General features: G+C 39.0%; 1 protein-coding gene across 1 annotated transcript in view; it reads left to right on the top strand.

The window, feature by feature from the left end:
• FSTL5 (follistatin like 5) overlaps positions 1 to 24,323 on the top strand; it is a 1,180,017-nt gene that overhangs the window by 1,103,292 nt on the left and 52,402 nt on the right. Inside the window, exon 13 of the mRNA XM_073576841.1 lies at positions 10,056 to 10,163. Within this exon, the coding sequence (XP_073432942.1) occupies positions 10,056 to 10,163 (108 nt within the window). The remainder of the gene's footprint in view (positions 1 to 10,055; positions 10,164 to 24,323) is intronic.

Below are 24,323 nucleotides of genomic sequence, written 5' to 3'. Positions count from 1 at the left end.
ATGTCAGAAAAATGTTGTTCAGCCTAAAATTATAAGTACTTTGACTATCACACCATCTAGAGTACATGATCTACAGTTCATCAACTGCATTAAAAGAGGCATGATTCAGTTGCGCAAATCACGGCATAGGCTCAGCAATCCACAAATGCAAGATAATCCTCTTTACTGCAAGGAACAAGCAATATATCAACACAATCCTTATACACTACAGTCTATTCTGGGCCAAAGCTAATTTAAGATGGACTGAAGTAAAATGAAAAGCTGTTCTGTGGTCAGATAAATCAAAATGTGAAATTCTTTATGGAAGCCTTGCACAACGATACCTATAGACTTACAAGAAGAGAGACCATCAAGCATGTTATATCAGGCCACAGTTCAAAAACATGAATCTCTGAAGGTATCGGGTTGCATTAGTACCTACAGTATGAGCAGTTGACACATCTTGAAAGACATTAAATAGAGGTTTTAGAACAACATATTCTCCCATCGAGACAATATATATTTCAGGGAAGGCCTTACTTATTTGAGCAAATCAATGCTGAACCACATACTTTATACATCACAACAGCATGGCTTCATGGAATAAGAGCATGAAGATGAACTTGCCACCTGCAGTATAGACCTTTCATTAATAGAAAACATTTGACATGTTATAAAAAAATTCCAGCAAAGACCCTCGACTGTTGTTGAGTGACAATCCTACAGCAGACAAGTATAGGGCAACATTTCTCACTCAAATCTCCAGAAATTGGTCTCCTCACTTCCCAGACATTTACAGACTGCTGTAAAAAGAAGAAAATATATTATACAATGGTAAACAATGCCTTGTCTCTCAAATTTTTTAGATGTGTTGCAGTCATCAATCTCTAAATTGTAAAGATACATCCTTTTGTTTTATAGTCCTCGGTAAAGGAGGGGCTTGGCAGAGTCAGACCTTTCAAACCATTTCCTTAATGAGACTTAGTCAGCTGATTAACGTCTGAAGACTTCTGAAACCTGTCAGTGTGCATCAAGATTCACCAGATCTTGTTAGTAGGAGTGGACTTGTGACCGCAAGTATGTGATTGTCATACGTACCGTCACATTTCAACAAAATGTGAGTGACTTTTTTCAATAGAACTGAACTCAGAGAAGCCAAGTATGCTACATGACTATATGACCGCTTGTTTGCAAATTGCACACTTACTGTCACATGATTTCCTGGTCTTACTGGCAATACTGGTGAATCTTCACTGCATGCACACCACATGCTGTCAGGATTCAGAATCCTGCAGTCACATAGAATGACAGCAGATTTTTTTTGTATAATCAATTGTCAAATGAAAGAGATTTTTTAGTGTTCAGTACTTCATTTCCCAATTTAGCTGTCTTCTGTGTGAAATGCCACCCTACTTCACAGACTACATGTCTGGATTTAATCTTCTTTAGACTATGTCTTTTTTTGCTGTATTTGAACATTTTTTGAACATTTTTAACAGCCGCTAGGGCACTGAGGAGACAGGTTCTGGTCACTGCACTTCTGAATGCCGGCAGAAAAGCGCACAATTCAAGAGAAGAGAGGTTGATGATTCCAGCTCTGCTAGACTTACTCACTGGCCGGTCTTGTCCTCACCCTGCATAGTTTTTTACTATTAATACAGTGATAGAGAATATGAATGTTCAAATGCAGCATGGGAGGGCAAATTCCTATCAAGATACAGCCATTGGATCTGTGCAGCAGCATGTTACTTCACACAAAAGACAGCCAAATCAGGTAATCAAGTTTATTACAAAATGTCTTCATTTTCCATTTGGCAATTAATTATGCAAAATAAAAAATTGCTACTCCTACTCACTCATGACCTACAGTGGGCAAAAAAAGTATTTAGTCAACCACCAATTGTGCAAATTCTCCCACTTAAAAGATGAGAGGTCTGTAATTGACTTCATAGGTAGACCACAACTTTGATAGTCAAAATGAGAAAACAAATCCAGAAAATCACCTTGTCTGATTTGGCAATATTTATTTTGTAAATTATGGTGGAAAATAAGTATTTACAAAAGTTAATCTCAATATTTTGTTATGTATCCTTTGTTGGCAATGACAGAGGTCAAATATTTTCTGTAAGTCTTCACAAGGTTGGTGCTCACTGTTGGTGGTATGCTGGCCCATTCCTCCATGCAGATCTTCTCTCAAGCAGTGATGTTTTGGGTCTGCCACTGGGCAACATGGACTTACATGGGGGTTTTCTATGGGGTTGAGATCTGGAGACAGGCTAGGCCACTCCAGGACTTTAATATGCTTCTTACAAAGCCATTCCTTCATTGCCCTGGTGGTGTGCTTGGGATCATTAACATGCTGAAAGTCCCATCCACGTTTCATCTTCCATGCCCTTGCTGATGGAAGGAGCTTTGCACTCAAAATCTCATTATACATGGCCCTATTCCTACTTTCATGTGCACGTATCAATTGTCTTGGTCCCTTTGCAGAGAAACAGCCCGAAAGGATGATGTTGCCACTCCCATGCTTCACAGTAGGTATGGTGCTCTTTGGATGCAACTCAGCATTCTGTCTCCTCCAAACACGACGAGTTTTGTTTCTACCAAACAGTTCTACTTTGGTTTCATCAGATCATATGATATTTTCCCAATACTCTTCTGGATAATCCAAATGCTCTCTAGCAAACTTCAGCAGGCCCAGACATGTATTGGCTTAAGCAGAGGGACATGTTTGGCACTGCAGAATCTGAGTCCCTGGCGTTGTAGTGTGTTGCTGATGGTAGCATTTGTTACTGTGGTCCCAGCTCTATGCAGGTCATTCACTAATTCCCCCATGTGGTTCTGTGATTTTTGCTCACTGTTATTGTGATCATTTTGACCCCATGGGGTGAGGTGTTGCATGGAGCCCCAGACCAAAGGAGATTATCAGTGGTCTTGTATATCTTCCATTTTCTTATTATTGCTCCCACAGTTGATTTCATCACACCATATGTTAGGCGTCGGGTTCCAGCCACTGCACAGCAGTTATCCAGAGCCTTGCAACCAGCGGTCTCCCATTCTTCTTTGGCCACAGTGGAGCCTGCTGAGCAGATTCATCGGTCCCAGCGCTCTTCCCAGGCCAACTCCGTGGGTTTGCTTGCTGCTGTCACCTCTGGCACAGCTATGACAATGCAGGCTGCTCAGCAGCGAGATTCTCCAGGGACTAAGTCCTCATGTCGGGCCACTGAGCATGCCCGTGGAGTGATCTCCCATTTGAGATCGAGGGTCACGTGCTCAGGTCCTGCTCGTGTTCGGATTGGCCCATCCGAGAAGCCAGGAAGGTCCCGGACGCCCGTGGCTATAAAAGGTTTGCATGGCCACTCACCCATGCGCTAGGATAAACTGTATTTACAGACTATAAGGTGTGAGAGATGTATGCATGTATGAATGTATCTGGTGACTGACTCATTATGAAACACCTACCCTTGTTACGCATATGTTGTGCAGCTTAACCTGCTAGTGCCCGGGCTTAGGTGTAGGTAGCTCAGGGTTTGAGTCAGACATTGGTCCTCACCAGTGATCCAGCATGCCTCAGTGCACGTGCTCCACACTCCACTGCCAGTGTCTTTAGCGGCGCTCGTGGCAGCGACACTGCGCGCTCACTGGGACTAGAGGGACTCTAACCCCATGTCCTTGGGGTAGTGTTCTGTGGCTGTACATTGTGCGCTCTTTTAGCCGGGCTCTGTGGGCATAACCAGGCTCCGGCATTTATATTCAGTGGTAGTGCTGCTCTGTGAAGCAACAGAGTCTGCCCTCGTACACACCGGGTGACAATAACCCGCGTGTGTGTTTATAGTATACCGCCAAATAGCATCCGCCATTACTGAGCAGCAGGTTACCACCCCTGCACGGTGGATCCCGGACTGCGAACGCACCTTATTACCATCTTTATTATTTGGTGCTTTCCGCCAGCCCTAACACCAAGCTGCTTGCCTATTGCAGCTTTAGTCTTCCCAGCTTGGTGCAGGGCTACAATTTTGTTTCTGGTGTCCTTCGACAGCTCTTTGGTCTTCACCATAGTGGAGTTTGGAGTGTGACTGTTTGAGGTTGTGGACAGGTGTCTTTATACTGATTACACGTTCAAACAGGTACCATTGCTATAGGCAATGAGTGGAGGACAGAGGAGCCTCTTAAATATGAAGTTGCAGGTCTGTAAGAGCAAGAAATCTTGCATGTTTTTAGGTGACCAAATACTTATTTTCCACCATAATTTGCAAAATAAATCTTGCCAAATCAGACAAGGTGATTTTCTGGATATGTTTTCTTCTTTTTACTCTCATAGTTGTAGTCTACCTACGAGGTCAATTACAGGTCTCTCTCATCTTTGTAAGTGGGAGAACTTGCACAATTGGTGGCTGACAAAATACTTTTTTCCCCACTGTACATCCGTCTCTTGATCTCTACCTGATGATGTTGTCAACAGGCAAGCCACCCTTTCCTTTCTATAAAGAGAATATCTGATGCCTAAAATGTTTTCCATTTAAGTAAAAAATTCAGATGCACTCCAGTTTTTAGTTTAATCAAGAAAGTAGCCTGCACAATATTCCAGCCAAACAAAAGAATAACTACTGTATTCATTTTTTAACATTGAAGTGTATAGTAAGTTGATTATAACTGATGGTCATGTCTTATTCCATCCATTAATGGATGAGTTATGAACCACTTTGAAACTACTGTAGACTTTAAACTTCCTGCATGTCACTGCATAAAAGAGCATCTATGTGTCATTGTGTCACTATGAAAGAAGGGGTCTGTGCTTTCTCCATTGCTGTATACATAATGCTAAAAAAAGTGCTTTGTATACAATAATATGAAGTGCTTATACAGAGTGATCATGTAATCATATAGTGAGGTAGCAGGAGCTGATGGGTCACAGAAGACCCAGACAGCTCTACTATGTAGCGAGGAGATAGCATTTCCCTTGTAACTGAGGATAATGTTACAGCCCCAGTTACAAGGGAAATAGGATGAAAATAAAATTATTTAAATGTTAGAATGCGCTCCAAAGGTCATTCATGACCTTATCGGGGGCAAAATGTATAAAAAAAGAAAAATAAATATAGTTGGTTAAAAAAATGAATAAATGCCACTGTAAATACAAATTGTTGCTACTATTCCACTTAAAAGTAAACTCATGCAACACAGTACATAAAAATATTTGTTGCCGTTTGTGGTACAATTTTTTTATGTGTTTTAGTGGTCCTGTATGGTCATAAAAATAAGAAAAACATACACATTATTTTTCCATTGATATCAGTAAAATACAAGACAGTGACCTAAAAATGAAAGCTTGTGTATCACTAAAAAAAAATGTCAAAACTATTTGAGTATCCAAACAAGAAAAAAATGGTACCGCTCTTTAAACAGCCAGTAAAAAATAGTAAAGAAAAATATAACTATTTAGGAATGGGTGTTAATGTCCGGCTCTTAAACTGGTTAGGAACTTTGCACGAAATATGTTAAGAGATACTTCTAGTAAAAGTGGATCCATTAAAAATGGAGCAAATACTGATGTGAGTTGCAACCCAGTGTGCATCTGCTTTTGCTCTAATTGTAACGGAATCAAGTTTTTTTTTTTAGTACCTTTACAAAAGGATGACAACTAGTCCTAAATAGAAAGAGCCATTTGTATATGTGAATTGGCTACAGAGTATTTAAAATATTTATCCAAATTATCTATGTAAAAAGTACTAAAACTTCATAACACTTTTTGCCCTTTTCCTGCCTGTTCAGACTTCATTGTGACTCATTTTTAATAGTTTATGAAGAAGATCTCTAATATTTTTTTAGGAACATCCTTTCAATACTTAAATTGAAGTCATTTGACCTGAAAGGTTAGCTTTGTTTTGCTTACAGCTGCAGCAGAGGTCAGCCAATTACAGATATTTCATTTTGAATGTCAAAAGTCTTTGCTCATCAGTGGGGACTTTGGACTATGTTTTAGCAAAATGGAAAGTGATTTTAAACCTGAAGTTATAAGGCAGTAGAAATAAATGAACTTATATCAGGTGCATCTGTGCTTCTCAGTGCTTTGAAAATGGCAAAGTCTTGATAATGCCTGTGTTTTATTACAAGATGTAACACGATTTGAGTGTAGAGATCTATCATGTTTTTTGTGACAGGACTCAGGATTATGCACGATTTGAAAGTGGCATCTATTGTATATTTAACATTTTATCCAAGACTCTGCTGTTTACAATTTATTTTTACTTTTAGGCTCATAAATTGAGAATGTCTGTATCTGCATTTGGTTATTTTGTAATTAATCCACTTCTAATACTCTGTGAATAATAACTATACTTTCTGTAGTTTCTATTTCATGTGGTCGGAATAGAGTATGCAATTGAGCCGCGCTTGATAATATGTTTCCTAAAAGTTCTGGAACATTTCAATTTTGTAAAATTTATAGCCCTATAAGTAATGCTGACTTGTTGACTAAAGTTGAGAAATGGCTATAAATGTTTTTGAGATTTATTGCATATCACAATGGATTTGGAATTTACTAAAAATATGGAGAAGACATATTCATAAAACTCAAGTGTGGCTGTACAATTTTTTTATTCCAATTCTGTACAGATGAAATTGGGTGAGATTCTCCCATAATACTGGGCACATTTGAAATATATTTGAATTCTATATTGTGGACTACATTTTTTACATGTGAGGTGCCACAAACAAAACCCCTAATGAAGTGTAACAACAAAAACTGTCACCTACGAGCCTGTGCTTGAATCTGAGAAGCAGTAATCTATGGGTACATCTGAGTTACAGTATAGGCCCATCTTAGATATGTATCATATTATGGCTTTTTAGAATGTCAATATTTATAAACAAAAGCAACTTAAAACATTTTGATATCTGCTAACTTAAAATTACAGAAACTTTTTTTATATCTTTAGCAACCTATTATTTTTCTGATACCTAGTTGGTGAAATAGCACAATTTTCATTGACAAGAGGAAGCACTCAGAAAGCTTCTTTGCATGCATAGTATATATGAATGTACATCAAAAGGACAGAAGAAATACCAAGAGCCAATAAATACATTAACTTCAAATTTATAATAAATGATGAAAAAGGTAGCCAATACCACTAATAGACTGGCTGCAGGTGTCATTGTACTTTCTATAAAGCAGAACTAGGATAAACAACTGCACTATTTTCATGGTGAAGAGGAGCAGTAGCTCAGTTGGGATATAGGAAAGGCGTGTTGAAACAGCCCAAGAGTGCTCTTATGTGTCATCAGCAATCTCAACTAATCATTAGTGCATTGTCCCGAGGATCTACATCATTAGTTTAAATTAGCTGATCCTAATTAGCCAGCTGGTTCCTTCTTTGACAAACAAGACAAGGAATACAATGCAGAAATATAGGAAATGTGACACTAGCTCATTAGTTTCCTTATATTCCTGCTCTCTTTCTGCAATGTGATAATATTGGTTGTTAAGTTATTGTTTCCTACTGTCGTTTCGGGAAATAGTGATAGTCTGGTTTAACAAAACGTTGAATAATGCTAAAAATTCTTGTGAATGCAATACTTCCAAATCACATTGATTACGGTGAAAAATATTAAGTATTGAAATTGCTAGCATTTCAAAAAATTATCTTGTCAGAGATTAACCCCTTAACGACCAGGGGTATTTTTGTCTTTGCATTTTCATTTCCCCCCCCCTTCTTCCTGGAGCCATAACTTTTTTAGTTTTCTGTCAATATGGCCATGTGAGGGCTTGTTTTTTGCGGGACGAGTTGTCCTTTTGAACGACATCATTGGTTTTACCATGTCGTGCACTAGAAAGTGGGAAAAAATTCCAAGTGTGGTGAAATTGCAAAAATAGTGCAATCCCACACTTGTTTTTTGCCTGGCTTTTTTGCTAGGTTCAATAAATGCTAAAACTGACCTACCATTATGTTTCTCCAGGTCATTACAAGTTCATAGACACCAAACATGTCTAGGTTCTTTTTTATATAATTGGTGAAAAACCAACATTTTTTAAAAAAAATTCCGCAATCTTCCAAGACCCGTAGCGTCTCCATTTTTTCGTAATCTCGCGTTGGGTGAGGGCATATTTTTTGTGCGCTGAGCTGACTTTTTAATGATACCACGTTTGTGCAGATACGTTCTTTTGATCGCCCGTTATTGCATTTTACTGCAATGTCGCAGTGGCCAAAAAAGGTAATGCTGGCTTTTTGATGTTTTTCCCACTATGCCGTTTAGTGATCGGGTTAATCCTCTTTTTTACTGATAGATCAGGCAATTCTGAATGCGGTGATACCAAATATGTGTATGTTTGATTTTATATTTATTGTTTAATTTTGAATTGGGCGAAAGGGGGTTGATTTAAACTTTCATGTTTTTTTATTTTTTTCATATTTTTAAAAACTTTTTTTTACTTTTGGCATGCTTCAATAGTCTCCATGGGAGGTTAGAAGCTGCCAAAACTCAATCACCTCTGTTACATATAGGCGATGAGCAGATCAGCTATATGTAGCAGAAATACAGTATTACTATGAGCGCTGACCACAGGGTGGCGCTCATAGCAATCTGATATCTACAATCATAGAGGTCTCCAGGAGACTTCGGGTTCTTATGCCAATGCATCGCTGACCCCCCAATCACGTGACGGGTCAGTGATGCGCGTATTTCCAGCCGCGTGGCCAGAAGCGCTTGTTACTTGTTAAATGCCACTGTCAGCATTTGGCAGTGGCATTTAACTAGATAAAAGGCGCAGGTGGATCGCAATTCAAAACAGCTGACATGTCTCGGCTTTGATGCAGGCTCACCACTGAAACCCTCATCAAAGCGGGGTGAGACATCCAATGGACGTTAAGGGGTTAAAAGAAAAGGTTTTTCTCCTGAAACAGCACCACTTTTGCCAAATGGATGTTTCTGGATTTGCAGTTCATCATGAAAAAATGGCCAAGGCCAAGTTCACACTTTCAGTGTTTGGTCAGTATTTGTAAAAGTATCATAAAAAGTATAATAGAAACACGTGCACCACTTTTGCATTTTTCCCCTCTTTCATAGTTTTTGTTTACAAATACTGATGTAAAATACTGATGAGATACTGAGTTGCCCCATCATTTGCCCTACTATGGCTCTATAAAATAATTATGCTTATGTTAACAGTCATTTCAATAAACAACAAACTGAGTTGCTAGAATGCATCTAATTTGATCAGTCACTTTATTTTTCCAGGTACTTGAATGTAAAAGATATAGCAGTATGCAAAAAAAACACAATTGATTAATTTTGAGTGAAAATTCCCAAATTGAATAAGTGTAAAAGGATACTTATGGAATATTTTGTAAATCTTAAAGAAAATATAATACTAAAAATATTTAAGTAAAACCTTTCCCATTAAGATAAATAAAAGTAATGGGTAATTGAAAATTTACTTAAAAATGCAATAATTAATCAGACATTAATAAACATAAAAACAATTTGCTGTGTTCCATACCAATTTGTATAAGAAAGTAATAAAATGGTCATATTAAGCATAATGTAATAATGCACAATGGAATACACACTTTTAGATTTCCTGTGAAAACATTAACTGCTATGAAGTGGCAAAATCACAAGTGGTCAAAAGTAATCAAAACTTTGAAGAAGAATTTTCCAGATATAGAGTTGCAAAATTGTCTGCCTGATTAAATGAAAGATTTAGCTTCTAGGTGTGAACACTTGGAAGTGTCCTTCACAGGCTGTACAAGACTTTACTGAACAAATTCTTATAAACAATATTCTTTAAACAAAAATAACATGAGTTGGTTCTGAGACCAAATCTTCCGAATTAAAGATATTTTGTTTAGGAATTAATAAGAATGCAACCCAGAAACAATAATTATGATAGCATCTAAAATCCGTTTTCTTTCTATAGAATATTTAGTTAATATTTTGAAGCCACATTTAATAACCTGCTGAGAATTAGATTTAACAATACAGAGAAGTTTATTATACAGTCTATATATATGTGTGTATGCAAGAATTGATTTATCTACTTGTTTATTTATATAATAATTGTTCTTAAATATTTCTAGGCTGTAAACACAGATCCTGTTCCTGTGACATTGCATTATGATAAATCACATGACCAAGTCTGGATTCTCAGCTGGGGAACTATTGAAAAGTCATCTCCAACATTGCAGGTATGGACTTTAGTATGTTAATGACATCCCTTCTAATAATTGGTATCTATGTAATATTTACATTATAAGAAAGTAACACATTTAGAGCTAGAACTACTGTATTATTCTATCATATGTATGTAAGGAGGAAGACCAGGCTGCAGGTGCCTACATATCATGCTGGGTCCAGAACTGCTGAGGCTGCGTCCTATGTTGCCTGGGGAAAAAATAGAGGACAGGACAGACCCTATGACTCAGGAAGAGGGGATGTGGTTAAGCCAGGCAGTGAGGAGAAAGCGAGCAAAGAAAGAGTCAGTTCCCCACTGGCAGTGAGAGCGGAAGCAGGTTTGCGGTGCGCTCCGCAGTGAGAGAGGCAGCGTGGAGCCGTGTTCCAGCAGAACTTCAGCGGGTGCTCTGGTGAGAGAGTGTGTGTGCAGAGCACCGTGTGCCTGGCTGTGTTGCGTGCTGTGTTCATGCGGAGGAGCAGGGGCCGGGTGCAGGATACTGAGGTGTGTTCCCAAAGACTGATATATGCACAGCAGCACCCATGTTGGTCAGAGTATTCCGACCGAGAGTTGGTTGGGAATAGCTTCTGGCCACAGAGCACACATCTGGGACAGCTCTGTGAGAGACTTACTGCATGAGAGATTTACTAGTATCAGTGGATGCACTGAGCAGCGCAAACCGAGCAGAGCCATTCTGAGCAGCCATTCCGGTGACGGCAGCTGCTAAGAGAGAGACACATGCACTCCGTGACTGTGAGTACAGGGGATATTCTGCATAGAGAAAGCCGCGTACTGGACAGACATTTGCAGCCTACCTTGCCAGTTGACACTGCCAGTCCACGTTGGACTCTGTCAGTGCTGCAACCCTGTTTGCTTTGGCCACACCAACTTTTGGACGAGGGGCTCAGAAGAAGGTTCTGGAGACCGACAGCTGCCCCCAGAAGATGGACCGTTGTTTTCAGAATCCCACTGGAACAGCACCGCGCCAGCCATTGTTGGTGCCATTGCCTTCAAATCTTGAGTTGTGGACTGGGGAGCCTCTGACACGATGTGATTTAAAGAACTGCCGTTATCTTGTTTATTGCTCATTACCTGTGCCTATTGCTTGCCATTGAACTGTTTAACCCTCATTTAACCATTTATATCCCTGGGAGGAGTTAACTCCTGTTAAATAATAACTGTTACATTTGTTAACCCTAGCTCTGCCCTCTGTCTGTCACTGCATCCCACAACCTGCTTACATGTATGCTACCATGTCATCCATGATATTCAGTATTCATCTAAGACAGACAAAACATGGTTTTTACAGTGTATAATCTGCCTGCATGAGCTGGTTATACATTAACTACCCCCACTCATGCTTCTCTGGCTACCATTCTGATTTGCTGCCTTTGTGGTTCATAATGGTAACTTCAGGCCATTATGCTAATGTGAATGACTTTAATTTTAACAAAAAACAATTTACCTTCGTGAAAATCCACACCTGTTGTGGAGTTTAAAGGTGAAGACTCACAAATCTTTAGACTCTACTCCAAGTATTTAGTATGAAGCTGTATGCTTAGAGACTCAAACACTGTTAAAGAGAAAGGGCAGACACATAACAGTGATTCTGTTCAATAAGGTGTGATATATTCTCCAAGATTGCTCTATGTGAAAAATATAATGCATGTGTTAGGATAGCGTACTGTGCTGCAGAATTCCTACACCTGAGAACACCAATCACAACATGTTTAATGTGTCATGCAGTCATGCAACTTTGTATATATTTTGTCATGTGAATGGTGTCGCAATTAGAGTTGAGTGAATATGTTTGGAATCGGTCACCAAATCTGAATTTGCCATATTCGTACCATATTGGTACCCTATTCAAGCCGAATTTATGGTTGACAATCATTTTCTGAACATATTCGGTCATTTATTCTCCCATTGATTCCAATGACATTCAGCTGTGTTCGGCAAATATTGCAAACACTATATTGGCCACCAATCGTAATTTGAACCAAATTGTGAAAAATTCGCTCAACTATAGTTTTAATATGTAATGTAAGATAAGTAATGTATAGTATAGGGTGTATACTGTAGGACATAGTGTATGAGATAGGTAGTGTAGGGATAGATAGTAGACTGCATCATAGATAATGACATTAGCATAAGATAGAGATGATGTTTGTGACTAGCCCATAGTGGTAAGAGATAAGTGTTAGGACAACTGTCTGCTTCCGGTAATTAGGGGATTGAAGTTTGGAGGTTAACATGTGCAGTGCTGCCAAAGGAATAATTCATCATAAGAGTAGACTTAAGGACTGGGATAGTGAGATCCTAAAGAATAGGTGACTGATTAGTCACAGTGACCTTCTGAAGGAGGCATCTATGGGTAGGACGTCATCTTGCTAGAGAAAAAAACTTTATCCTCAAAGATGACGCTGGAGGCACCTGCGCAGTAGCATCTATTGGCAATCTGATAGATGATATCAGTGGACTGCCAATAGATGCTACTGCGCAGGTTCAGACGGCGCCATTTTGAGACAGATTTTTTTTCTGAATTTATTCATACCACCAAATAAATAAATGCGTATTATAGATGCGATCATACTGCAGAGCAGGCACTGCTGCCTGCACCTGCCTGCTGGAGGTGATTTTTTTCATTATATATAATAATCAGCGAGTAATATAGGGGGCAGATCATTAAGTGATCAGTGACCTGTCAGAAGCCATCAGTATGAATAGCTAAACAGAGCTCCACATGAAGACCCCCCCAGGCCATTCCAGAGCATGAGAATCTCATTGACTGAAAACAAAGACAAATTTCATCAACCAAGGTATCATTTTAATCAGTATAACGGGGCCAACCTGACACTGTCTGTAGGTTACTCAGCACAATCCTGCTGACAGGTGCCCTTTAAACACATTGAACGGAGCTGCAATGTGCAAATCCAATCAGTGTGTAGCAGTTGCAGCCAGGGATTACAGAAGAGCCCTTATTCAAGAAAAACAATTCTGCAATGTCCAGCAACTGCCAACATTGAATGAAACTTTACCTAGCAGTTCAGTTTGTTGTGTATCTGGTTACTGCCAGAGCTTACAATGGCTGGTTGGTGGGGATGCACAGTATAGGAGCCCCACAGATTTAATATTTATGACCTATCATTCGGATGGGTTTGCAATGTCTTCTGACCAGATGAACCCTTTAAGATTAAAGAAGGCATGGTTAAAAAAAAAAGTAAGAGCAATTAGCACATTATTACTATTAAGGCATTTTAACACCAAGAGTTTAATATAATCCACAATGTGATGATGACTAAACTGCTCTTTATAAATCCCAGGACACATGACTACATTTGGGATACATAGCACATGAATACTAATAAGGTGGTAATGCATTCAATCTGTTTATGCTTATTGGTGTGTAAAAATACGGCACAGAGATTTATTTTTTTATGTGAAGGCTGCATAAAAATTGTTGCATGCTCCATTAGATGCTTATATAAAAAGGAATTATTTCCTAAAAATACTGTTTTCAGCATGTCTAAAAGTAATATTTCTCTTAAATAAACCACATTACTCAAAGCTTTTCACCCTGCAATAATACTATTTTGAGAAACTAACTGAATATTTACATTATCTTGTACAGGTGTTTCTGCTGATTTTTTCAGATTATAAGATGCACTTTTCCCCTAAATTTGGGAAGAAAATGGGTGTGCGTCTTAGCGTCTTATAATGCATATGTACCTTACAGGTATCGTTGCTTCAGGCCACAGGCAGGGATAAGGGGGTGTCTGGTGGTGCTGTGGGTGCCCGGCGATGCTACGGGAGTGTACGATGCTGTGGGGCTGTCCGGCGGTGCTGCTGTTGATGTCTCCGGTGCTGCCAGGGCTCTGCCGACATTTTGTGAAAGGCCAGAGCCCCAGCAATTCTATGATTTCCTGTCTGGTGGACTCTGGGAAAATGGCCACCGGGGGCGGCACATGTGCAGATGGAAATCACGGCACCAGCACTGAAATCTCATCTCCCAAGATCTTGGTGCCAAGAAACTGCCGGGGCTTTGGCCTTTCAGAAAATGTCGACAGAGCCCCAGCAGCACAGGAGACACCCACAGCAGCACTGTGCAACACTGTCGGACACCCCGGTAGCACCGCCGGTCACCTGCAGCAGCACCAGACACCTGCAGCAGTGCCGGACACAGCATCAGCACCAGACACCCACAGTGGCACGCCGCACATTGGGACACCCCCTCATCCCAGCATTCGGCCTGCAGCCACACCCCACTCCTGCCTCCTCCAGCAGCAGCGACCCTAGGACCCTGCTTCATTGCAGCCTCCACTCCCGGTAAGAAATAAGATGCATGGATTATAAGAAGCATCACCATTTTATAAAAAAATTCAGATTTTTCTCCTCAAAATTTGGGGTGCGTCTTATAATCTGGAGCGTCTTGTAATCCGAAAAACATGGCAATAATAGTTAATAAAAAGAAAGTTATTACTAAAACAAACAAAACAAGTTATCCCCTATATTCTAAGATACAGGATGATTTGCTGATTCTGGGAGTCTGACCATGGGACTCCCAGCCATCAGGAGTCAGACCCCAGTGATCAGTAAGTTATCCCCTACCCTAAGGACAAGGAATAATGTTTTTTAAGAGAATGGAATAAATATTTAATACATGTTTTTTATATATAGCAAAGATGCTAGAAAAATAGGTTCACACAATAGCTATATGAAAAAATACTAAAAATTAGTAGCTATTGAAGTAGTATTTTTCAGATATTTTTTGGTTGTGCTTTACAGAAGAAGCTATGGTACTTAAACAGCTTACAAAACAGCAAAGAGATCTTATTGTTAAAAGCTATCAGTCAGGAGAAGGATGCAAAAAAGATCCATAGACAACAGATATACTATGTAACATTGTGTAAACGGTGATCAAGAAGAAGTGGATTATATTTGGCACAACAGTGAAATGACCTAGAACTAGACATCCCTAAAAAATTTATAAAAAAGCAAGAAAATAAATTGGACCAAAGGCATACATCAACTTTAAAGCAGCTGCAGGAATTTCAGGCAAGTTTTGACTGTGTACTGCATGTGACAACAATTTCCAGTATTCTTCATTTGTCTAGCCTGTGGGTTAGGATGTCGGAAGGCTTTTCCAACAAAGAAAAACATCCAAGGTATGCTATCACATCAACAAAAGAACACAATATCCACAGTAAAGCATTGTGAAGGCAGCATTATACTTTCAGGCTACTTTCCATCAGCTAGTCTTTAGTCAAGGAGAAGGGAATTCCCCCCAAAGTTCGAAATATCAGTCAATTTTGCATCAAAAACTTCAGGATTCTGCTAAAGAGGAACACAAAGAGGAATTTCACTTAGCATGGCAATGACTTTAGGCATACATTCAAATCAAGGAAACATTGGCTTCACCAGGAGATCAAAATTTTACAATGGCCCAGAGAGAGTCCAGACCCAGAACAGAATCCAATTGAAAATCTGTGAGTTGACCTTAAGAGGGCAGTACATAGAAGGTGCCCTATCAATCTGATGGAGTGGGCAAAAAATACCAATTCTAGTTGTGCCATGCTGGTAGATGCCGCCAAAAAAGACTGAATGCTGTCATAAAGTCAAAGGGTACTGCAAAAAAGTATTAGTTTAAGGGTGTACATATTTATGCAGCTACAATATTTTAGTTCTTTATTTTTCACCTGAAAAGATTTCCAGCTATTTCTAATTTTTTGCACAAAAAATGTATGACATTATGCATAGATGGAAAAAGCACTGAAATGATTCTTCATGGTATGAGTAACAAAAAACAGCATTTTAACAAGGGTGTGTAAATTTTTTATATCCACCATGTATGAATGTACATATATATATATATATATATATATATATATATATATATATATATATGTGTGTGTATATATATACATATATATATATATAGTACAGACCAAAAGTTTGGACACACCTTCTCATTCAAAGAGTTTTCTTTAATTTCATGACTATGAAAATTGAAGATTCACTCTGAAGGCATCAAAACTATGAATTAACATGTGGAATTATATAATTAACAAAAAAGTGTGAAACAACTGAAAATATGTCTTATATTCTAGGTTCTTCAAAGTAGCCACCTTTTGCTTTGATTACTGCTTTGCACACTCTTGGCATTCTCTTGATGAGCTTCAAGAGGTAGTCACCGGAAATGGTCTTCCAACAGTCTTGAAGGAGTTCCCAGAGATGCTTAGCACTTGTTGTCCCTTTTGCCTTCACTCTGCGGTCCAGCTCACCCCAAACAATCTCGATTGGGTTCAGGTCTGCTGACTGTGGAGGCCAGGTCATCTGGTGTAGCACCCCATCACTCTTGTTCTTGGTTAAATAGCCCTTACACAGTCTGGAGGTGTGCTTGAGGTCATTGTCCTGTTGAAAAATAAATGATGGTCCAGTTAAACGCAAACCAGATGGAATAGCATGCCGCTGCAAGATGCTGTGGTTGCCAAGCTGGTTCAGTATGCCTTAAATTTGGACTAAATCCCCAACAGTGTCACAAGCACCCCCACACCATCACACCTCCTCCTCCATGCTTTACGGTGGGAACCAGGCATGTAGAATCCATCCGTTCACCTTTTCTGCGTCGCACAAAGACACGGTGGTTGGAACCAAAGATCTCAAATTTGGACTCATCCGACCAAAGCACAGATTTCCACTGGTCAAATGTCCATTCCTTGTGTTCTTTAGCCCAAACAAGTCTCTTCTGCTTGTTGCCTGTCCTTAGCAGTGGTTTCCTAGCAGCTATTTTACCATGAAGGCCTTCTGCACAAAGTCTCCTCTTAACAGTTGTTGTAGAGATGTGTCTGCTGCAAGAACTCTGTGTGGCATTGACCTGGTCTCTAATCTGAGCTGCTGTTAACCTGCGATTTCTGAGGCTGGTGACTCGGATGAACTTATCCTCCGCAGCAGAGGTGACTCTTGGTCTTCCTTTCCTGGGGCGGTCCTCATGTGAGCCAGTTTCTTTGTAGCGCTTGATGGTTTTTGCCACTGCACTTGGGGACACTTTCAAAGTTTTCCCAATTTTTCGGACTGACTGACCTTCAATTCTTGAAGTAATGATGGCCACTCGTTTTTCTTTACTTAGAATTTACATTATGGAAAGAAAAAAGCAGCCAGCAGTCTATTCAGTAGGACTATCAGCTGTGTATCCAACCAGACTTCTGCACAACACAACTGATGGTCCCAACCCCATTTATAAGGCAAGAAATCCCACTTATTAAACCTGACAGGGCACACCTGTGAAGTGAAAACCATTTCTGGTGACTACCTCTTGAAGCTCATCAAGAGAATGCCAAGAGTGTGCAAAGCAGTAATAAAAGCAAAAGGTGGCTACTTTGAAGAACCTATAATATAAGACATACAGTATTTTCAGTTGTTTCACACTTTTTTGTTAATTATTTAAATCCACATGTGTTAATTCAGAATTTTGATGCCTTCAGAGTGAATCTACAATTTTCATAGTCATGATGAAAACTCTTTGAATGACAAGGTGTGTCCACACTTTTGGTCTGTATATACAGTTAGGTCCATATATATTTGGACAGAGACAACATTTTTCTAATTTTGGTTCTAGACATTACCACAATGAATTTTAAACAAAACAATTCAGATGCAGTTGAAGTTCAAACTTTCAGCTTTCATTTGAGGGTATCCACATTAAAATTGGATGAAGGGTTTAGGAGTTTCAGCTTCTTAACATGTGCCACCCTGTTTTTAAAGGGACCAAAAGTAATTGGACAGATTAAATAATTGTAAATAAAATGTTCATTTCTAGTACTTGGTTGAAAACCCTTTGTTGGCAATGACTGCCTGAAGTCTTGAACTCATGGACATCACCAGACGCTGTTTCCTCCTTTTTGATGCTCTGCCAGGCCTTCTCTGTGGTGGTTTTCAGTTGCTGTTTGTTTGTGGGCCTTTCTGTCTGAAGTTTAGTCTTTAACAAGTGAAATGCATGCTCAATTGGGTTGAGATCAGGTGACTGACTTGGCCATTCAAGAAAATTCCACTTCTTTGCTTTAATAAACTCCTGGGTTGCTTTGGCTTTATGTTTTGGGTCATTGTCCATCTGTAGTATGAAACGACGACCAATCAGTTTGGCTGCATTTGGCTGGATCTGAGCACACAGTATGGCTCTGAATACCTCAGAATTCATTCGGCTGCTTCTGTCCTGCGTCACATCATCAACAAACACTAGTGACCCAGTGCCACTGGCAGCCATGCATGCCCAAGCCATCACACTGCCTCCGCCGTGTTTTACAGAAGATGTGGTATGCTTTGGCTCATGAGCTGTACCACACCTTCGCCATACTTTTCTCTTTCCATCATTCTGGTAGAGGTTGATCTTGGTTTCATCTGTCCAAAGAATGTTCTTCCAGAACTGTGTTGGCTTTTTTAGATGTTTTTTAGCATAGTCCAGTCTAGCCTTTTTATTCTTGATGCTAACGAATGGCTTGCACCATGCGGTGAACCCTCTGCATTTACTTTCATGCAATCTTCTCTTTATGGTAGATTTGGATATTGATACGCATACCTCCTGGAGAGTGTTGTTCACTTGGTAGGCTGTTGTTAAAGGGTTTCTCTTCACCATCGAGATTATTCTGCGATCATCCACCACTGTTGTCTTCCATGGGCGCCTAGGTCTTTTTGCACTGATGAGTTCACCAGTGCTTTCTTTCTATCTCAGGATGTACCAAACTGTAGATTTTGCCACTCCTAATGTTGTAGCAATTTCTTGGATGGGTTTTTTCTGTTTTTGCAGCTTAAGGATGGCTTGTTTCACCTGCATGGAGAGCTCTTTTGACCGCATGTTTCCTTCACAGCAAAACCTTCCAAATGCATGCACCACACCTCAAATCAACTACAGGCCTTTTATTTTAGAATGACATAACGAAGGGATTGCCCACACCTGTCCATGAAATAGCCTTGGAGTCAATTGTCCAATTACTTTTGGTCCCTTTAAAAACAGGGTGGCACATGTTAAGGAGCTGAAACTCCTAAACCCTTCATCCAATTTTAATGTGGATACCCTCAAATGAAAGCTGAAAGTCTGAACTTCAACTGCATCTGAAATGTTTTGTTTAAAATTCATTGTGGTAATGTCTAGAAGTAAAATTAGAAAAATGTTCTCTGTCCAAATATATATGGACCTAACTATATATACTTTGTGTGTGTGTGTATATATATATATATATATATATACCCACATACATATATATATATATATATATATATATATAGACACGTGGTCAAAATTGTTGGTACCCCTAGTTTAATAACAGAAAACCCCACAGTGGTGAAAGAAACAACTTGAACCTGACAGAAGTAATAATAAATCAAAAATCTATGAAAATGAACAAATCAAAGTCACACATTGCTTTTCACCTATGCTTCCACAGAATTTAAACAAAAAATAAAACTCATGAAATAGACCTGGACAGAAATGATGGCACCCTTAACTTAATATTTTGTTGCACAGCCTTTTGAGACAATCACTGCAATCAAATGATTCCTGTAACTTTCAATGAGACTTCTACACCTCTGTACAGGTATTTTGGCCCACTCCTCAAGAGCAAACTGCTCCTGTTGTCTCATGTTTGAAGGTTGCCTTTTCCAGACGGCATGTTTCAGCTCTTTACAAAGATGCTCAATAGGATTTAGGTCAGGGCTTATAGAAGGCAACTTCAGAATAGTCCAATATTTTCCTTAGCCATTCTTGGATGTTTTTAGCTGTGTGTTTTGGGTCATTATCCTGTTGCAAGACCCATGACCTGTGACTAAGACCAAGCTTTCTGACTCTGGGCAGTACTTTTCTCTCTAGAATCCTTTGATAGTCTTGATATTTCATTGTACCCTGCACAGATTCTAGACACTTCACGCCAGATGCAGCAAAGCAGCCCCAGAACATAAGAGAGCCTCCTACATGTTTCACAGTATGGACAGTGTTCTTTTCTTGATATGCTTCATTTTCCATCTGTGAACATAGAGCTGATGTGCCTTGCCAAAAAGTTCAATTTTTGTCTCATCTGTCCATAGGACATTCTCTCAGAAGCTTTGTGGCTTGTCAACATGTAGTTTGGCAAATTCCAGTCTGGCTTTTTTATGATTTCTTTTCAAGATTGTTTGTCCTCCTTGGTCATCTCCTTTGAAGTACACTTTGGACAGATGGTGCGATCTGACACTGATGTTCCTTGAGCTTGAAGTTCGCTTTTTTAATCTGTTTAGAAGTTTTTCTGGGCTCTTTTGTTAGCATTCGTGTTATCCGTCTTTGATTTGTCATCAATTTTCCTCTTGTGGCCATGTCCAAGGAGGTTGGCTACAGTCCCATGGAGCTTAAATTTCTGAATAAAATGTGGAACTCTAGTCACAGGAACATCAAGCTGCTTGGCGATGGTCTTAGAACTTTTACCTTTAACATGTTTGTCTATAATTTTCTTTCAAATCTCCTGAAACAACTCTTTCCTTTGCTTCCTTTATCTAGTCCATGTTGTTTGATACACACCATGTCACCAAACAGCACAGTGAGTGTTTGTAGCTCTCTCTACAGGCCCACTCACTGATTACAAGATTGTAGGCACCTGTGATGCTAATTTGTGGACACACCTTGATTTAACATGTCCCTTTTGTCACATTATTTTCAGGTGTACCATCACTTCTGTCCAGGCCTATTTCATGAGTTTTATTTTTTTTTTAAATTCTGTGGAAGCATGGTTGAAAAGCAATGTCTGACTTTCATTTGTTCATTTTCATAGATTTTTGATTTATTATTACTTTTGTCAGATTCAAGTTATTTCTGTCACCATTGTTTTTCTTTAATTAAATGAGGGGTACCAACAATTTTCACCTCTTGTGCATGTTAAAATATATATATATATATATATATATATATATACACACACTACCTTTCAAAAGTTTAGGGTGACTTAGAAATTTCCTTATTTTTGAAAGAAAATGAGTTTTTTTTCCAATGAAGCTAACATTAAATGATTCAGAAATACACTCTATACATTGTTAGTGTCGTAAATTACAATTCTAGCTGCAAACATCTGGTTTGTAATGCAGTATCTTCATAGGTATATAAAGGCCCATTTCCAACAACCATCACTCCAGTATTCTTAGGGTCCCGTTTCACTTAGTGACGCACTAGCAATCTCGACACCGATATGACCTGGTAGGGATCGCTAAATGATCGCTAGTAAGCTGCCAAACAGGCAGATCTCTTCAGCGACGCAGCAACGATCCAGCGATCAAACACAGCAATGCATGCTGGCCAGCGGGACGCCGATGACGAAAAAATGGCCCAGGACATTTCTGCACGATCAGCGATATCCAGCAGTGTGGCCGGTCGCTGCTGCGTGTCACATGTAGCGAGATTGCTGTTGTGTCACAAAATCAGTGATGCATTAGCGATCTCACTATGTGAGACGGGGCCTTTATGGTACTTTGTGTTAGCTAACTGTGCAAGAAGGCTAATCGATGGTTAGAATACCCTTGAAAACCCTTGTGTAAGTTTGTTAGCACAGCTGAAAACAGTTTGGCTGATTAGAGAAGCTATAAACCTGACCTTCCTTTGAGCTAGTTGAGAATCTGGAACCGTGTTTACCCAAATTATCGCTATGGCTTTGTGGAAGTGTATTAATTCGCCTGACCATTTGTTTCATTTTTGGTGAATATACAGTGTTGAATCAACAGCTGAATATTACAGACTTTGTGAAAAAAGTATAGTTCTCATATTTCGCACTAAAACTTGGAGATCAAGATAAAGTTTGGGCACCTCATAAAGTGTGCAAACAATGTTTTGAGGACCTACAAAATTGGTTCAAGGTTAAGAAGAAAGCTTTCCATTATGGAATTCCTATTGTATGGCGAGAGCAAAAGAATCATAGTGATGACTGTTACTTTTGTTCATGCAGTGTGAAAGGGTATAATTCCAAATGGAAGCATTCCATTTCTTACTCCAATCTAAACTCAGCTATTCATCCCGTCCCCCATGGCACATATATACCAGTACCCAAGGCCCCTGCTACCTTGGAAGAGATACCTAGCTATAATGAAGGTGGAATTGTACCTGAACCAGAGGATGAATCAAGTTCTGACTTTAAAGATGATACAAGACCAAAATTTTTTTCCCATGGGGAGATGAAGGATTTAGTTAGAAACTTGAATCTTCCCAAAGATGCCGCTGAGTTACTCGGATGAAAGTTCAAAAGCAGGAATTTAATGGAATTTAATAGTGCCTGTTTCATGGTTCAGACATCATGAATAGGAGTTCATTCTAACCTTTGTCCAGTAAGACAAGATAGTTTATTGCATCAATATAGAAGGTTTGAAGGGTCAGTTCAAAATCTAATATGATTTAATGGCATCTTTTTATAGATTCTTCAAAAAGAAGTCTCAAAGCAGTTTTACTCCACAACAGCATTTTTTACTCTTGAAATCCCTGTACGTCATTCTGTACACTTGAAGGAAACCTATGAGAACTTGGAATTGGTTCTTCATAAACTTAAATATGAATACCATGGTTGGCAAGTATGTGGGGATTGTTCATGCTGCTTGGGCAACAAGCTGGGGATACCAAATGCCCTTGTTTTCTGTGTCTGCGAGACTGTCGAGACCAACAAAATCACCGGACCAAGAAGAGTTGGCAGCCGAGGTTGCTCACAGTCAGTGAAAAAATGTCCTCCAAGAAACTTTGGTACCTCCCTATCTTCTACCACCTCTTCACATAAAATTCGTCATGATGAAGCAATTTGTAAAATCACTTCCAAGAGATGGAGAATGCTTCAAATACTTTGTCACCAAGTTTCCAAGCCTCTCGAAGGCAAAATTGAAGGAAGGTGTGTTCATCAGACTAGACAATAGCATGCTTATACTTGAAAAAGAGTTTGTCACTTTAAAGAGGTCATAGAGAAATTTTTAGGCAATAAAAAGATCCCGACTACAAAAAGATTGTCGATTGAATGCTGAAAGCATTTCAAGTGTTAGATTGCCTGATGAGTTTCAAAGTGCATTTCCTCCATTCCCACCTTGACCATTTTCCTGAAAACTTGGAAGTGAAGAGCAAGATGAGCAATTCCACCAGGACATTAAAGAATGGAAAGAAGAAACCAGGGAAAATTAAGCATTACAATGATGGCAGACTACTGTTGGATGCTTCAGAGAGACATTCCAGATACTACTCACAAGCGTAAATGTACCAAGAGGAGCCTCACAGGGAAAAAAAACGATTTTAGTGAGTGTTAGTGAGCTCATTTCAGTTCAAAAATGAATATTATGAAAATTTTATGGTAAAAAATTAATTTTATAAGTCTATTTTCATATATTTTGCGGTATTGCATTATTTAACATAATTACCTAAATAGTCAGGAAATGTGATATCCTATGACAAAACATAGGTTATTTTCAGATTCAGCGCACCAAAAAACATAAAGATTATGTGGAATAACCAAAACAGCTCTTGACATTTTATTTTTTGCAGATTTGTATTACACAAATCCTATTTTTTAATGTGTTTTGTCTGGATTAGTGCCACATGTTATCTTTGGCTGTCCAGCTATATTCATTAATTAATAAAATTGCATTTTGTTATTTGATATATATTTGGGTCTTCACTGGTGTATTTCTAGGTTCTGTCATGTAACAATTTAGCTGCCTCTCTGGAGTAGTGAAATAGTTAATGGTTAAAGGTTGCAGTTAATGCACTGAGAGGATACACACTGAACTTAATGAAATTCTCCTCTTGATTTTTCATTAATTTATACAATTAGTGAAGTTCTATTTATATATAGTTTTTATGAATGTGCAATATAAATATTTTGTTTATTACTTATTTTTCTTTCGCTTAAAGGTTTGTTTGCTACTAACATATTGGTGACCTATTTATACAGTTTCTCCTATTCACTTGACTGGGTGATAAACTGCAGTATTCTGCAGTGGCTACTAAATAATGGGCAGAGCTGTTGTATTCCATGATGTACATTGCTTGAAACTGATAACTGACAAAGCAGATTAGCCGATTAGTGAAGGTCCTGGGTGTTGGACCCCACAATCTCATATTGATAATTTATAATATAGATAGGCGATCAATATGTTAGTCAAGTACAAACCCTTTAACAACTTGGGTGACTAGACCCAAATA

Source organism: Dendrobates tinctorius, unplaced genomic scaffold (assembly GCF_039654945.1).
Source record: "Dendrobates tinctorius isolate UK_male_01 unplaced genomic scaffold, ASM3965494v1 ptg000008l, whole genome shotgun sequence".
NCBI classification, from domain to species: domain Eukaryota; kingdom Metazoa; phylum Chordata; class Amphibia; order Anura; family Dendrobatidae; genus Dendrobates; species Dendrobates tinctorius.
Note: the sequence above shows the minus strand (reverse complement) of the source record. Positions and strands in the feature narration are given on the sequence as shown.